At 42.1% G+C, this 16,134-nt stretch overlaps 1 protein-coding gene across 1 annotated transcript in view; it reads left to right on the forward strand.

Annotated features, from left to right (window-relative positions):
• The window catches only part of LOC129695437 (dynein axonemal heavy chain 6-like), a 283,604-nt gene that overhangs the window by 208,528 nt on the left and 58,942 nt on the right, over positions 1-16,134 (forward strand). Inside the window, 5 exon segments of the mRNA XM_055632390.1 lie at positions 1,185-1,365; positions 1,721-1,900; positions 4,729-4,962; positions 10,722-10,857; positions 12,197-12,372. Of these exon segments, the coding sequence (XP_055488365.1) occupies positions 1,185-1,365; positions 1,721-1,900; positions 4,729-4,962; positions 10,722-10,857; positions 12,197-12,372 (907 nt within the window).

Genomic DNA, 16,134 nt, shown 5'->3' on the forward strand with positions numbered 1-16,134 from the left:
TTGCTCCTAGAACTCTTCCTTACAGAAGAATTCCACCCTATCTATACCTCTCATATTTTTTGCATATCTCTCAGGTCACCCTTAGCCCTCTTTTGCTCGAAAGAAAATAAAATGAGCCAATCACAATTTCATAACTGTATCATTCCATCCCAGACAGTATCTGGATGATTCTTCACTCCTTCCTCACTATGGCCTTTCTGTAGTGTGATTATCAACACTGCACACAATATTCCAGCTTGGGCCTAACTAATATTTATGAATATTTATGAATCTTATCATGCTGCCTACTAGACTACCCACCATCCTTCTTTATATATCATGGTCATCTTCTCACAAAGCTTTGAAATAATTGCTTTGTAATAAATTGTGTCCTATTTGATATGATTACATTTTAGAAACTCCCGAATCTCTTTAATTAGAATCAGACTGTATTAAGTCCTGGTATTAAGTATTGGTCTCTGCCCAAAATGATATTCATCTCCACAGATGCTGAGTTCTTTCAGTAATTTACTTTTTGTTGTTTTAGACAATAGACAATAGGTGCAGGAGTAGGCCATTTGGCCCTTCGAGGGAGCACCGCCATTTAATGTGATAATTGCTGATCATCCCCAATCAGTACCCCGTTCCTGCCTTCTCCCCATATCCCCTGACTCCGCTATTTTTAAGAGCCCTATCTAGCTCTCTCTTGAAAGCATCCAGAGAACCTGCCTCCACTGCCCTCTGAGGCAGAGAATTCCACAGACTCACCACTATCTGTAAGAAAAAGTGTTTCCTCATCTCCATTCTAAATGGCTTACTCCTTATTCTTAAACTGTGGCCCCTGGTTCTGGACTCCCACAACATCAGGAACATGTTTCCTGCCTCTAGCGTGTCCAAGCGCTTAACAATCTTATATGTTTCAATGAGATCCCCTCTCATCTTTCTAAACTCCAGAGTGTACAAGCCCAGCTGCTCCATTCTCTGAGCAAATGAGTCCCGCCATCCTGGGAATTAACCTTGTAAACATACGCTGCACTCTGTCAATAGCAAGAATGTCCTTCCTCAAATTAGGAGACCAAAACTGCACACAATACTCCAGGTGTGGTCTCACTAGGGCTCTGTACAACTGCAGAAGGACCTCTTTGCTCCTATATTGTTTTATATTGTTTGCCATTGTATGAGTCTCTTGGTGTGCTCTTTTACAGTGATGTTGTAAGAATAGAGAAACCTGAACTTGAAGAACAAAGAAATCAGCTAATTGTTCAAATTAACTCTGATAAAAATCAGTTGAAAGCTATTGAAGATAGAATCTTGAAGCTGCTTTTTACTTCAGAAGGTAACATTCTGGATAATGAGGAACTAATAAAAACTCTTCAAGAGTCAAAGGTAATTTGTTGTTATAGAGCTTGTTTTATCAGTGCAAAAAGAAAGAGAATTTGTAATAAGGGACAAAGTATTATGAAAACTCATTGGACTAAAGGGAGACCATGTCACAATTTGGATGGATAATTTTTCCTTTTGGAGCTTTGTACTTAAACAAACATACATCACTGGAAGTTATGCTGTATGTCTTCAAATGCCAGACATTCCTTGCTCTTGTATTTAATTGTTATGATTAACTAGATCAATCATAGCATGGATTCATAAAATTGTTAAAAGATTAGGGATAAGCAAAAAGAAACATTAACAAAATTGGCATGATCTTTATTCTAAAAATTTATATAACTGTGCTTTTACATAGGTTACTTCAGGTGCTATTAAAGTGCGACTGGAAGAAGCTGAGGCCACTGAAGAAAAAATTAATTCTGCTCGTGAGAAATATCGTCCTGTGGCTGCTCGTGGATCCGTTATGTATTTTGTAGTTGCCAGCTTGTCTGAAATAGATCCAATGTACCAGTTTTCTTTAAAATACTTCAAACAGGTTTGCATTTTTATTCGGTAATGTTTCCAAAATAGGTACTTCAAACTAATTTTATGGTCTTTAATATTCTGTGTTTTTTTATTTTGGGCATGTACAATGCATTCAGAAAGTATCCAGACCTCTTCACTTTTTCCACATTTAGTTACATTACAGCCTTATTCTAAAATTGATTACATTATTTTTTTTAAATCATCAATCTACATACAATACCCCATAATAAAAAAGCGAAAACAAGTGTTTAGACATTTTTGAAAAGTAATTAAAAAGAAATAACTGAAATATCACATTTACATAAGTATTCAGACCCTTTACTCAGTGCTTTGTTGAGGCACCTTTGGCAGTGATTACAGCCTCAAGTCTTCTTGGCTATGACGCTACAAGCTTGGCACACCTGTATTTGGGTAAGTTCTCCCATTCTTCTATGCAGATCCTCTCAAGCTCTATCAGGTTGGATGGGGAGCTTGGATGCACAACTATTTTCAAGTCCCTCTAGAGATGTTCGATCGAGTTCAAGTCCGGGCTCTGGCTGGGCCCCTCAAGAACATTCACAGACTTGTCAGAAAGCCACTCCTGCATTGTCTTGGCTGTGTGCTTATGGTCGTTGACTTGTTAGAATGTGAACCTCCGCCCCTGTCTGAGGTCCAGAATGTTCAGGAGCAGGTTTTCATCAAGGATCTCTCTGTACTTTGCTCTGTTCATTTTTCCCTTGATCCTGACTAGGCTCCCAGTTTCTGCCGCTGAAAAACATCCCCACAGCATGATGCTGCACCACCATGCTTCATCGTCGGTATGGTACAGGCCAGGTGATGAGCGGTGCCTGGTTTCCTCCAGATGTGACACTTAGCATTCAGGCGAAAGGGTTCAATCTTGGTTTCATTAGACCAGAGCACCAGAGAAAACAACCCTTTTGGAAAACTCCAAGCAGGCTGTCATGTGCCTTTTACTGAGGAGTGGCTTCCGTCTGGCCACATAAAGGCCTGATTAGTGGAGTGCTGCAGATATAGTTGTCCTTCCGGAAGGTTCTCCCATCACCACAGAGGATCTCTGGAGCTCTGTCAGAGTGACCATTGGGTGCTTGGTCACCTCCCTGACCAAGGCCCTTCTCCCCCGATTGCTTTTTGGCCGGGCGGCCAGCTCTATGAAGAGTCCTGGTGGTTCCAAAGTTCTTCCATTTAAGAATGACGGAGGCCACTGTGCTCTTCGGGACCTGCAATGCTGCAGTAATTGTTTTATACCCTTCCCCAGATCTGTGTCTCAGAGGTCTATGGACAATTCCTTTGTCTTCATGGCTTGATTTTTGCTCTGACATGCTCTGTCAACTGTGGGACCTTATATAGACAGGTGTGTGCCTTTCCAAATCATGTCCAATCAATTTAATTTACCACTGGTGGACTCCAATCATGTTGCAGAAACATCTCAAGGATAATTAATGGTAACAGGATGAACCTAAGATCAATTTTGAGTGTCAGCAAAGGGTCTGAATACTTATATAAAAGTGATATTTGAGTATTTCTTTTTAATTACTTTGCAAAAATTTCTAAACGCCTGTTTTCGCTTCTTCATTCTGGGGTATTGTGTGTAGATTGATGATTAAAAAAATGAATTTGATCCATTTTAAAATAAGGCTGTAACATAACAAAACGTGGAAAAAGTGAAGGGCTCTGAATACTTTCTGAATGCACTGTTTATTACTGGAAAAACTTTAAAGGTGTACGATTCATTGTTGAAAATATACTGATTTGCAGCCAAGAATGCTCGTTGCGCCGCTGGCTAAGATTAGACAATATCTACTATTCAGTGATTACAGGTTTAAAGTGCTTAAGAGACCATTGACTGGAAATTTGCTTGATTTGACTATGATTCCTTTGCAAGTACCTTTAAATTGTATTCTTTGTAAGGTTACAAGTAAATAAGGTTTCTCAGACCTATTTCATTTGAAATTGGCTATCCTGAAACAGGGCTCAGTAGGGTCACATGAGAATGAGATTTGGAAAGTCATAAACACAACATTCTGAAAATTGTGATTAGTAATCTGTTGCAATTACTTGAAATTAAAATGCATAGGTTATTGGAAAGGCTATTTCCAGATATGCTGTTTCTCAAACTATCATACTCAATTTTTATTCCTTCAGGACTGTTAGGCAGTTTAAATGGATTGTCAAGGGAATGAGAAAAACAGAAGTAAAATCAGTCGAGGCTGATCTTACACAATTCTTACACAATGTAGAGGAGGACAAAGAACTGGGAATATTTGTTTAACCTCTTGACAATGTTATATTGACATATGGGTAATTAAAAGCAGAAGTGATATAAAACTATTTGCATAAGATTAATTGGAAATGCACAACTTTTTACCCAACGTATTATAAACAGCATAATGGACAAAAATAATTAACAACATCATTATTGTCTGTTCCAGTATCTTATTGGCATATCTCAAATGACAGCACTGCTGGTGTTTCAATATTCTTAGCAAAATTTACCTTCCTTAAAACATTTTACGGTCCAAATTAATACTATTTTATTTGATAGACATTAAGATATTTGAGTTTCTGCTTCATTTTTATAATTCAAATCCATGAGTGTATAGATTGCATAGCACCCGGTTTAAACAGATGCCAATTTTCGATTTCCTACTCTCCAATCTGTAAGAGGACATCATCACCAGAGAACAATGGATAAACCTGACTGACTTTGTGCTTTCATTACCATAAGCACTTGGCGATAATAAAAAAATGATTGTTTTGGTTCTTCAAATGAAGAACAAATATTCATATAGAGTTCATTTGCAATAAATTATTATTAAATGCTCTATTTTCTTTTGATAGTTATTTAATATAACCATTGAATCGTCTGACAAGACCTATAACCTGCAGAAACGTCTGAAGATACTGTTAAAGACAACATTATTTGCCATATACACTAATATTTCCAGAGGCCTCTTTGAACAACACAAACTTGTCTACAGTTTCTTGCTGTGCACTGAAATCCTGCGGCAGGACGATAAAATCACAGATGCTGAGTGGAACTTTTTCCTCAGGGGAGTAGGAAGCTTGGAAAAGGTACATGCTGGAAATTCAGCTTTATTGATCTGAACAACATGTAATGAAGTCATTTGAAATACTAACCTAGCTGAATGTTGTTTCAAAGCAGAGCATTGGGTTTGTAAACTTGTCCAGCTGTAATATTATCACTATGTTTATATTCCATTGTTTCTGATTGGTGTCCATAAAATAATCCAGGTAATACTACTAATGGACTATTTTCTTAAAGAGCAACCCAATTTGAGAACCACATCACTCTACATCACTGAACCACTACTTTAGTTTCCAGTATTTTGATTATTGATTAATTATTGTTCATTTTTTTAATTTTTGTGATAAATTAAACAGGAATAAAGAGTGGTGAAATGTAGCTTTGGATTCCACCTTAAATTCCCACCAAGTCAACAGAATGGCTCAAACACATTAGATTCACTCATCGTGGCATCAAAACAAATGCTGTGTGGTAGTGTATGAAATATGCAGCCCCTCATAGTAAAGATATGCTCTTGAACTAGCTATGACCCTAGTTCAAAGGGATACAGAGTAAATCAGCAGGTTAGACAGCATTTCTGGAGAATATGGATGCATGACATTTCGGGTTGGGACCCTTCTTCAGACTGATTGTGGGGGGAATGGAGGGGGGGGGGGGTAGAAAGCTGGGTGAAAGGAGTGGAGAACAAAGAATGGCAGGTTAGAGAGGGGAGGGGCTATGATTAGCTCAGTTGTTCAAGTGCAAACTGGCAACTACCCATCAATATGGAAAAGCACACATTTCCTGTTCAAAATAAACAAGATGATCTAGTCCAACTAAAGAGTCTAAGGAATCATCTCAAAAATGAAGAAAAGTGTCAGTACGCTACAAAATGGCACTTCATAATAAATTGCTTACCAAAGTTCAATATGGATTTCACCAGAATCCTTGTCTCTTAACTTTATTTGAGTCTTGGTACTAAACTGGGCAAAGAATAAAATTCCAGAAATACGATGAAATTGATTGCCTTGATGTCATTGATTGATTTGAGTGCGGCATCAAAGTCTTTAGGTTTAGGTTTATTATTGTTACAATTTTGTTTTGCATGGTATCCAATCAGAATGGATGAATAAATAAAATTAAGTTAAACTGAAGTGCAGTAGGGAAAGCAAAGGTAAAATAGAATGTAGGGAATTGTTCTCAGCTGTGCCATAGACCAGTTTGACTTATAGTAAGACTGAGCCCCATGAACATCAGTAGGAAAACAAATGTCACTAGTTCCTCACACAAAGAACAATACTGTCAAAGTTTAATCATCCAAGTCCCAGGCCAGCAATGCAGGTGTTTCTAACGGCAAGTAACATTCTTGTCATACAAATTCCCAACCAGTAACCCTCTCTAACAAGAGGAAGTCTGGTTAACTCTGTTTTACATACTATGAGTTACCATCACCATATCATTTAGCATCAAGATCCCAAGATCCCAAGGTTGCTAATTACCAGAAACTCAACTGGATCAAACGTATAAATACAGTTGGTACAAAAGCAGATCAGGAATTCAATTCACTGCAATGAGTGATCCATTTCTGACACTCCAGCACCTTTCCATGATATAGAAGGCTCAGGCCAGGAGTGTGATGAGATAGTGTCCATTTGCCTGGCTTAATGAGCTCAAATAACACTTTAGAAGCTCCAGGGCAAAGTAGTCCTGGCATTTCCTCCAACACACTAAACATTGATTCCCTCAACCAGTACCTGTGACTAGTAGTGTGCCTCAAGGTTCGGTTTTAGGCCATTACTGTTTGTCATCTATATCAGTGATTTGGATGAGAACCTACACGGCAAGATTAGAAAGTTTGTATATGATACAAAAGTAGGTGGTTTTGCAGATAGTGAAGATGGTTGTGAAAATTTGCAGCAGGATCTTAATCAATTGGTCAAGTGGGCTGAGAAATGGATAAAGAAATTGAATGCAGGAAAATGTGAGGTGTTACATTTTGAGAAGTCTAGCATAGGCAGGACCTACACAGTGAATGGTCTAGGCCTGGGTAGTGTTATAGAGCAGAGGGATCTAGGAGTGCAGGTGCATAGTTCCCTGAAGTTGGAGTCACAGGGAGATAGGTGGTCAAATAGGCTTTAGGCACATTTGCCTCCATTACAAACTATTTCCCTCAATACAATTTGCCTCCATACAAATTAGCCAGAAAAAGCAGCCTACCAGAGGACTGGGAGAAATTCAGTCCAGCAGAGGAGGACAAAGGGCTTAATTAGGAAAGGGAAATAGATTATGAAAGAAAACTGGCAGGGAACAGAAAACTGACTACAAAAGTTTTTATAGATATGTGAAGAGAAAAAGATTAGTTAAAACAAATGTAGGTCCTTTGCCGTCAGAAACAGGTGAATTGATCATGGGGAACAAGGACATGGCGGACCAATTGAATAACTAATTTGGTTCTGTCTTCACTAAGGAAGACATAAATAATCTGCCGGAAATAGCAAGGGACCAGGGGTCAAATGAGATGGAGGAACTGAGTGAAATCTAGGTTAGTCGGGAAGTGGTGTTAGGTAAATTGAATGGCTTAAAGGCCGATAAATCCCCAAGGCCAGATAGGCTGCATACCAGAGTACTTAAGGAAGTAGCCCCAGAAATAGTGGATGCATTAGTGATAATTTTTCAAAACTCTGTAGATTCTGGAGTAGTTCCTGAGGATTGGAGGGTAGCTAATGTAGCCCCACTTTTTAAGTAGGGAAGGAGAGAGAAAATGGGGAATTACAGACCAGTTAGTCTAACATCGGTAGTGGGGAAAATGCTAGTCACTTATTAAAGATGGGATAGCAGCACATTTGGTAAGTGGTGAAATCATTGGACAAAGTCAGCATGGATTTATGAAAGGTAAATCATGTCTGACGAATCTTATAGAATTTTTCGAGGATGTAACTAGTAGAGTGGATAAGGGAGAACCAGTGGATGTATTATATCTGGACTTTCAGAAGGCTTTCGACAAGGTCCCACATAAGAGATTAGCATGCAAACTTAAAGCACACGGTATTGGGGGTTCAGTATTGATGTGGATAGAGAACTGGCTGGCAGACAGGAAGCAAAGAGTAGGAGTAAACCGGTCCTTTTCAGAATGGCAGGCAGTGACTAGTGGGGTACCGCAAAGCTCAGTGCTGGGACCCCAACTATTTACAATATATATTAATGATCTGGACGAGGAAATTGAATGCAACATCTCCAAGTTTGCGGATGACACGAAGCTGGGGGGCAGTGTTAGCTGTGAGGAGGATGCTAGGAGGCTGCAAGGTGACTTGGATAGGTTGGGTGAGTGGGCAAATGCATGGCAGATGCAGTATAATGTGGATAAATGTGAGGTTTTCCACTTTGGTGGCAAAAACAGGAAAGTAGACTATTATCTGAATGGTGGCCGTTTAGGAAAAGGGGAGATGCAATGAGACCTGGGTGTCATGGTACACCAGTCATTGAAAGTAGGCATGCAGGTGCAACAGGCAGTGAAGAAAGCGAATGGTATGTTAGCTTTCATAGCAAAAGGATTTGAGTATAGGAGCAGGGAGGTTCTACTGCAGTTGTACAGGGTCTTGGTGAGACCACACCTGGAGTATTGCGTACAGTTTTGGTCTCCAAATCTGAGGAAGGACATTATTGCCATAGAGGGAGTGCAGAGAAGGTTCACCAGACTGATTACTGGGATGTCAGGACTTTCATATGAAGAAAGACTGGATAGACTCGGCTTGTACTCGCTAGAATTTAGAAGTTTGAGGGGGGGATCTTATAGAAAGAGATAGATTATCCTGAGTACAGAGGATGGGAGGTCATGTTGCAGTTGTGTAAGACATTGGCGAGGCCACATTTAGAGTATTGTGTTCAGTTCTGGGCAATGTGTTATAGGAAAGATGTCATCAAGCTGGAAAGTGTACAGAGAAGATTTACGAGGATGTTGCCAGGACACGAGGGTCTGAGCTCCAGGCAGAGGTTGAGTCGGCTGAGACTCTGTCTCTTGGAGCGCAGGAGGATGAGGGGTGATCTTATAGAGGTTTATAAGATCATGAGATGAATAGATCGGGTAGATGCACAGTGTTTCCTGCCCAGAGTAGGTGAATTGAGGACCAAAGGACATAGGTTTAAGGTGAAGGGGAAAATATTTAATAGGAATCTGAGGGGTACCATTTCCACACAAAGGGTGGTGGATGTATGGAACAAACTACCAGAGGAGGTAGTTGAGGCAGGGACTATGCCAACATTTAAGAAGCAGTTGGACAGGTACATGGATTGGATAGGTGTGGAGGGATGTGGACCAAGGATATGGACCAAATGTTGGCAGGTGGGACTAGTGTAGCTGGGACATGTTGCCTTGTGTGGGCAAGTTGGGCGAAAGGCCTGTTTCCATACTCTATCACTCTATGTCTCTAACCAGCTGTATAATGTGGCTGCCATGTGTGTCAGCAACAAATGGACTCTAGTACTTCTCCATGCAACTGTAACAACACCTCCCACACCCATGATCTTTTGCACCAACAACATAGAACATAAAGTACATAACCCACTATGTCTGTGTGGAACACAACGGCAAATTAAACCAATCTCATCTACCTTTATCCATTATCCATATCCCTTGATTTTCTGTATGTCCTTGTGCCGATCTAAAAGCCTCTTAAATGCTCCTATCATATCTGCTTCCATTATCTCACTGGCATTGTAGGCACCCACCACTCTTTGGGTAAAATACCTTCCCTGCATATCTTCTTTCAACATTCTCCCTCTGATCTCAAAGCGCACCCGCTAGTCTTTGACATTTCCATCCTGGGAAAAGGGTTCTGAGTGTCTACACTGTCTATTTCTCTCACAATTTTATATACTTATATCAGGTCTCCACTCAACCTATCATGCTTTAGAAAAACGAGTCTAAGTTTGTCCAGCCTCTCCTTATAGGTAATACCCTCTAATCCAAGCACCATTCTGGTAAACCACTTCGGCATCCTTTCCAAAGTCTCTGGAGATTTATGTTATGATGACTAGAACTGAATGTAATCCTCCAAATGGGATTGAATCAAAGTTTTTAAAAACTGCAGCATGATATCTTGACTCTTATACTGAACGCCCTGATCAATGATGGCAAGCACACCGTCTTTACCACTCTATCTACTTGTGTTGTTTCTTTCAAGGAGCTATGGACTTGGATCCTAAGATCCCTCTATACATTAATGGTGTTAAGGAACTTGTAATTAACTATATTCTGTCTTCTTACATTCGACTTCCCAAAGTGCAATATCTCACACTTGCTTGAATTAAACTCCATCTGCCAATTATTGTCCCAGGTCTGTAACCAATCTATTTCATGTTGATTCCTTTGACAGCCTACTTTACTGTCTGCAATTCCACCAAGCTTGGTGTCATCTGCAAACTTCCAACCAACTTATATATCTTTTGTGGGTAAGACAGTTCTGAATCAAAACTACTAAATCACTGTGGATTCTATGCATCTCCTCAAAATATTCAATCGTTAGTAAGACATGACCTGTCACAGATAAAACCATGCTAACTGTCCCTAATTATCCAAATCTCTTCCAAATGTAAGTAAATCCTATCCCCAAAGAATTTCTCTAACTGTTTCCTGTGAGGCTCACCAGCCAATAATTTCTTGGATTATCTCCACTTCCTTTCTTAAACAAAGGAATAACATTGGTACTTACATCCAAGGAAGAGAAGTCCACTGCCTGTAGATACCAGTAAATGATTGTTTCCTTGAAATAAACAATATGATATTGAATTTCCATTTTATATTTTTTAGGAATATCCTCCAAAATCACCAGAACATTGGCTGACAAATGCAACGTGGCATATGTGTTGTGATCTCGAAGAGAATTTGCCAGGCTTTAGAGGGATTACAATAGAAATAACTGCAACTCCCATAACTGCCAAATTAGGTAAATTACAACTATTTTACTATGTGTTCCACAGGAGATTGCAACATTTTTTAACATTATTAATTGGCATTAACATCAACATCATCCACTCATTTTTATGCTATCTATGACTAACTTCAGTTTATGCAAGAGATTTAAACACATGATTAAATGTGTTCACCCTTACTATAGTTTCTCCTCAAAAGATGGGTGGCGCGACTCTCATCAGCAGCGGCCTCTGCAGTCTGTCCGCGTTTTATTATTTTTTGTCTATGTTTTTATGTAGTTTTTGTTATTTTTGTTTGGGGGTGTGTGTGTGGGGGGGGGGGGGGGGGGGGGGGGGGGGGGGGTGGGGGTGGGGTGGGGGGGGGGGGAGCTTTTTAAATCTCTCCCTGCACGGGAGACCCGACCTTTTCTCGTAGGGTTTCCGTTATCGTTCGGGCTGCAACGAGGAGCGGCCTCCAACAGGAAGAGACCGGGGACTCTGGTGCCGACGACTCACCGTCGCCGTCGCGGGGCTGGCCGAGTCCGGAGCGGGTGGAGCGGTGGAGGAGCGCTGCTGCTGCTGCTGCTGCGGCCCGACCGGAGAGTCGGAGGCTTCAACGGCAGGTCTGTGGACGGCGGCACCGGGAGCCCGCGGGTCCCTGGAGGGAGACCGCTTTTCAGGGCTCTCGCAACGGCGACTATCCCCGCCCGAGTTGCGGGGTTGAAGAGCTCCTGGAGCGGGACCTTACATCACTGCCCCGCGCGGCTTGGAATGGCCGCGGGACTCTGCGAGCGCACGCCGGGGGCTCTAACATCAAGAACCCGGTGTGCGACCTCGCACCACCCGGCGTGGCTTTAATGGCCGCGGGACAATCGCCATCGCCAGCCGGGGGCTTTGACTTTGACTCTGACATCGGGGGGGGGGGGGGGGAGAGTGCAGTGGAGAGATAAGTTTATTTGCCCTTCCATCACAGCAATGTGATGGATGTTTATGTTAATTATGTTGTGTCTTGGGTCTATTTGTTTGTAATGTATGGCTGCAGAAACGGCATTTCGTTTGGACCTCAGGGGGTCCAAATGACAATTAAATGTATCTTGTATCTTGTATCTTGTATCTTGTTTCTCTTTTAATTTGTTACATACTGCGGCTACTTCACAATTTGAGATTATAGATATATTCTGTAGGCTTTCCTTGATAGAACAGGCCAACCATTAGCATTTAAGTGATTTGCTGTAGTACCTGTTTTTATTTTATTAGAAAATATTGTTTCTTACATGAACTACATTATTTCACATGATAATGAATATGTAACAGCTTACTTTCAAAATCTGATGCAGCCGAATATTTGATAACATTTGTAATCTAATTTTCTAGGACGTCTCGACCTTAGTATCAACCCTTCAACTTGGGGAGGTTATGTGAGCAGATTACCACCTTATAAACCAGTTCCTCAGGAAGAAGTAGATGGTTATGTTATCAGAGGACACTGGGACGAAAGGTTGACAATGTTTCAGAAGCTCATTTTAATCAAAGGTTTTATGGAAGAAAAGGTATGCTACTGATTTGACTGGTAATGTTATGTTTTTACCCATCCAATATTTGAAAAAATGATCAGGTTTTTTACATCGCCTTTATATGCTCTGCAGTATTCAACATGAATTGTTCCTGTGAAGTTTCCACTCAGGCAAATCATGGTTGCAAAAGAGAAAATATCTTTTTATTTGGCATCTTTCTATAAAATTCCTGACCTGGAGAGTTGTTTAAGAAAGAACTGCAGATGCTGGAAAAATCGAAGGTAGACAAAAATGATGGAGAAACTCAGCGGGTGAGGCAGCATCTATGGAGCGAAGGAAATAGGCAAAGTTTTGGGTCAAAACCTTTCTTCAGATTGATTAAGGGTGTGAGGGGCGGGATGAAGAAAGGAAGAGGTGGAGCCAGTGGGCTGAGGGAGAGCTGAGAAGGGGAGGAGAAAATAGGGACTACCTGAAATTAGAGAAGTCAATGTTCATATCGCTGGGGTGTAAACTACCCAAGCGAAATATGAGGTGCTGCTCCTCCAATTTGCAGAGGGACTCACTCTGGCCATGGAGGAGGCCCAGGACGGAAAGATCGGATTCGGAATGGGAGGGGGAGTTGAAGTGCTGAGCCACGGGGAGATCAGGTTGGTTATTGCAAACTGAGCGGAGGTGTTGGGCGAAGCGATCGACAAACCTACGCTTGGTCTCACCGATGCAGAGTAGCTGACACCTAGAGCAGCGGATGCAATAGATGAGGCTGGAGGAGGTGCAGGTGAACCTCTGGTGCACTTGGAAAGACTGCTTAGGTCCTTGGATGGAGTCAAGGGGAGAGATAAAGCGTCAAGTGTAGCATTTCCTGCGGTTGCAAGGGAAAGTACCAGGAGAGGGTGTGGTTTGGGTGGGAAGGGACGAATTGACCAGGGAGTTACGGAGGGAGCGGTCACTGCGGAAAGCTGAAAGGAGAGGAGATGGGAAGATGTGGACAGTGGTGGGATCCCGTTGGAGGTGACGAAAATGTTGGAGGTATACCTGTTGTTGTTTGGTTATGTTTAGTATTGCCCACATAGCAAATCTCCCAATCTTCTAAGGAAGTAGAGGCATTGTTGAACAGTATGAATGCATTGATGTGCTGAGTCCAGTACAGATCTTCAGTGATTTACACACCAGGAACTTGAAGTTGATAATTATCTCCACCACCAACGTGTCAATGAGGACAACTTTGTGGATCTTCGGCCTTCGTCTTTTGAAGTCAACAATCATTTCCTTGGATTTACTGATATTGAGAGCAACGTTGTTTGTTCTGCCACCATTCAAACAGGTGATTGATCTTCCCCCTATACTCTGACTCATCATTACCCATAATTCGTCTAACAGATGTAGTGTTGTTGGTGAATTTGAAGATGGAGTTGGAACTGTGACCAGTTATACAGTCACATGGATATAGAGTGAGTAGAGTTGGGGACTGAGCACATAGCCTTGTGGTGTCCCTATGCTGATGATTATCGAGGAGGAGGAGGAGTCTTGTTGTTAATTTGTGCCGATTGTGTTCTGTTCTCTGTTCTTGGTTCTTGGTTTCCTGGTCCTCCATAAATATTCCAAATGGAATTTAAACTAGAGGTGGTGGAGGGTGGACTTAAGCAAAAAAGGGCAACATTAAATTTAGTTGCGTCTGGTTGGGTAACTATTGGTGAAGACTATTCCTTGCTTTAATTGTGTGGGGGAAGAATAAATTGCTGTACACATCTGTCTTGGTAGTTGGTATCACAAATTGGATCGAATGCCCTCGTCTGTTCCTAATAGGTTTGGTGTAGGTTTGATAATCTATGCCGAGCTGACCATTTAACATTTTGTAAAAACAGGTAAAACGGTGAGCTTTATGTCTGTCTTGGAGAGGGTTCCACCTCAGTGAATTCAGAAGTTTGGTAACACTTGCTTCTCTCTCTCATAGGTATTAGTAACAAATCGAGCTGCCTGTCATTGGGCACATTCGATGGAAGAAATGTTTTTATTTGCATATGGGTATTGTGTATTGATGAGGGAAGTCAAGGATCCGGTTGCAAAGGGAAGCACAGTGACTCAGTTCCCGGGGCTTGATAGCAAGCTTGAAGGGGATGGTGGTGTTGAATGCCGAGCCAGTGAAATCACATCCGTCATTGGTCTATTGTGCTGTTAGGCAAATTGTACCAGGTCCAGGTTCTTGCTAAGGTAGGAGTTGATATGCACATAATCAACCCCTCAAAGCAATTCATCACCATGGACAGACAAAACTGGAGTAACTCAACGGGTCGGACAGCATCTTCGGAGAAAAGGAATAGGTGACATTTTTGGTCAAGACTCTTTTTCAGATGGACGTTGGTGCCACCGATCGGTAGTCGTTAAGGCACTGGTAATATTGATACTCTTCTAAAGCAGTTGGGAACATCAGTAATGAGATGTCCATGAAAACACCAGCCAGTTGGTCCATACAAGTGTTGAGAATGTGACCAGGCACATCATTAGGTCCACATGCGTTCTCCCTCCTGAAGGATCTTCTGACATCAGCCTCGGTGACGGAGATTGCAATACCATCAGAGTTATAGCGGCCTGAGTATAGGGGAGCAGATAAAAGGCCCCTATCGAGTGTTGTCCCTATCGAAGCTTGCAAACAAGCCATTGAGCACTAGGGTGAAACAGTGGGATCTAGCAACTGCTTATTGGCCAAGGCATACTATGGGATGTCCTGAAAACATGATAAATGGAACATAAAGGCAGAAAGTCATGTTGCAACTTTATAAAAGTTTGGTTAGACCTATATGGAGTATTGTGGTGTATTTCTGGTTGCCTCATTACAGGGAGGATGTGGAGCTTTGGAGAGAAGGCAGGAATAATTTACCAGGATGATGCCTGTATCCAAAGTTCTTAGTTATAAGGAGAGGTTGAACAAACTTAGATTGCTTTCTCTGGAGCTTTGGCGGCTCAATGACCTGATAGAAGATTATAAAATTATAAAAGGTATAGATAGGATAGACAGTTAAAACATTTTTCCCAGGGTAAAATGCCAAATAGTAGAGGACATAACTTACTAATAATACTAGACTAATTGGGACCCGTTGGGTCCCAGCATCACAACGCAATATTCCACCTCTCCACAAATTCCAATATTGCTGGCCAATGGTGGGCGTGGGGGGGGGGGGGGTCCTGTTGCGCTAGTATGGGTGTTGTGCGCTGAAGGAACTGGTTTCCAGAGAACTAGTATGGACATTGTGGGCCGAATGGATTTTTGGCTGAGAAACTGCCAGAAATTCTGCCCAAAACAGGTGACAGACTCTGTGAGAGAGAAGGGGGCAAGGATGGACTGATTGGATTATTCGGCTGGTCGTTCAATCACTTACAGCTGGTGGGCTGGCAGTTCACTTACTCACGGCTGGTGGGCTGGCAGTGCAGTCACTCACGGCTGGTGGGCTGGCAGTTTACTTACTCACGGTGGGTGGGGCTGGCAGCTGCAGTCACTCTCGGCTGGGGCTGGTGGGGCTGGCAGTTCAGTCAATTACAGCTGGTGGGCTGGCAGTTCACTTAAGGCTGGTGGGCTGGCAGTGCAGTCACTCACAGCTGGTGGGCTGGCAGTTCAGTCACTCACAGCTGGCGGCTGGCAGTTCAGTCACTTACAGCTGGTAGGCTGGCAGTTCACTTACTCATGGCTGGTGGGCTGGCAGTTCACTTACCCACGGCTCGTGGGCTGGCTGTGCAGTCATTCACGCCTGGTACACTGGCAGTTCACTCAGTCACCCCTCCTCCCTTCACCCCGCAATCTGCTCC

This window comes from Leucoraja erinacea, chromosome 3, assembly GCF_028641065.1.
Source record: "Leucoraja erinacea ecotype New England chromosome 3, Leri_hhj_1, whole genome shotgun sequence".
NCBI classification, from domain to species: domain Eukaryota; kingdom Metazoa; phylum Chordata; class Chondrichthyes; order Rajiformes; family Rajidae; genus Leucoraja; species Leucoraja erinaceus.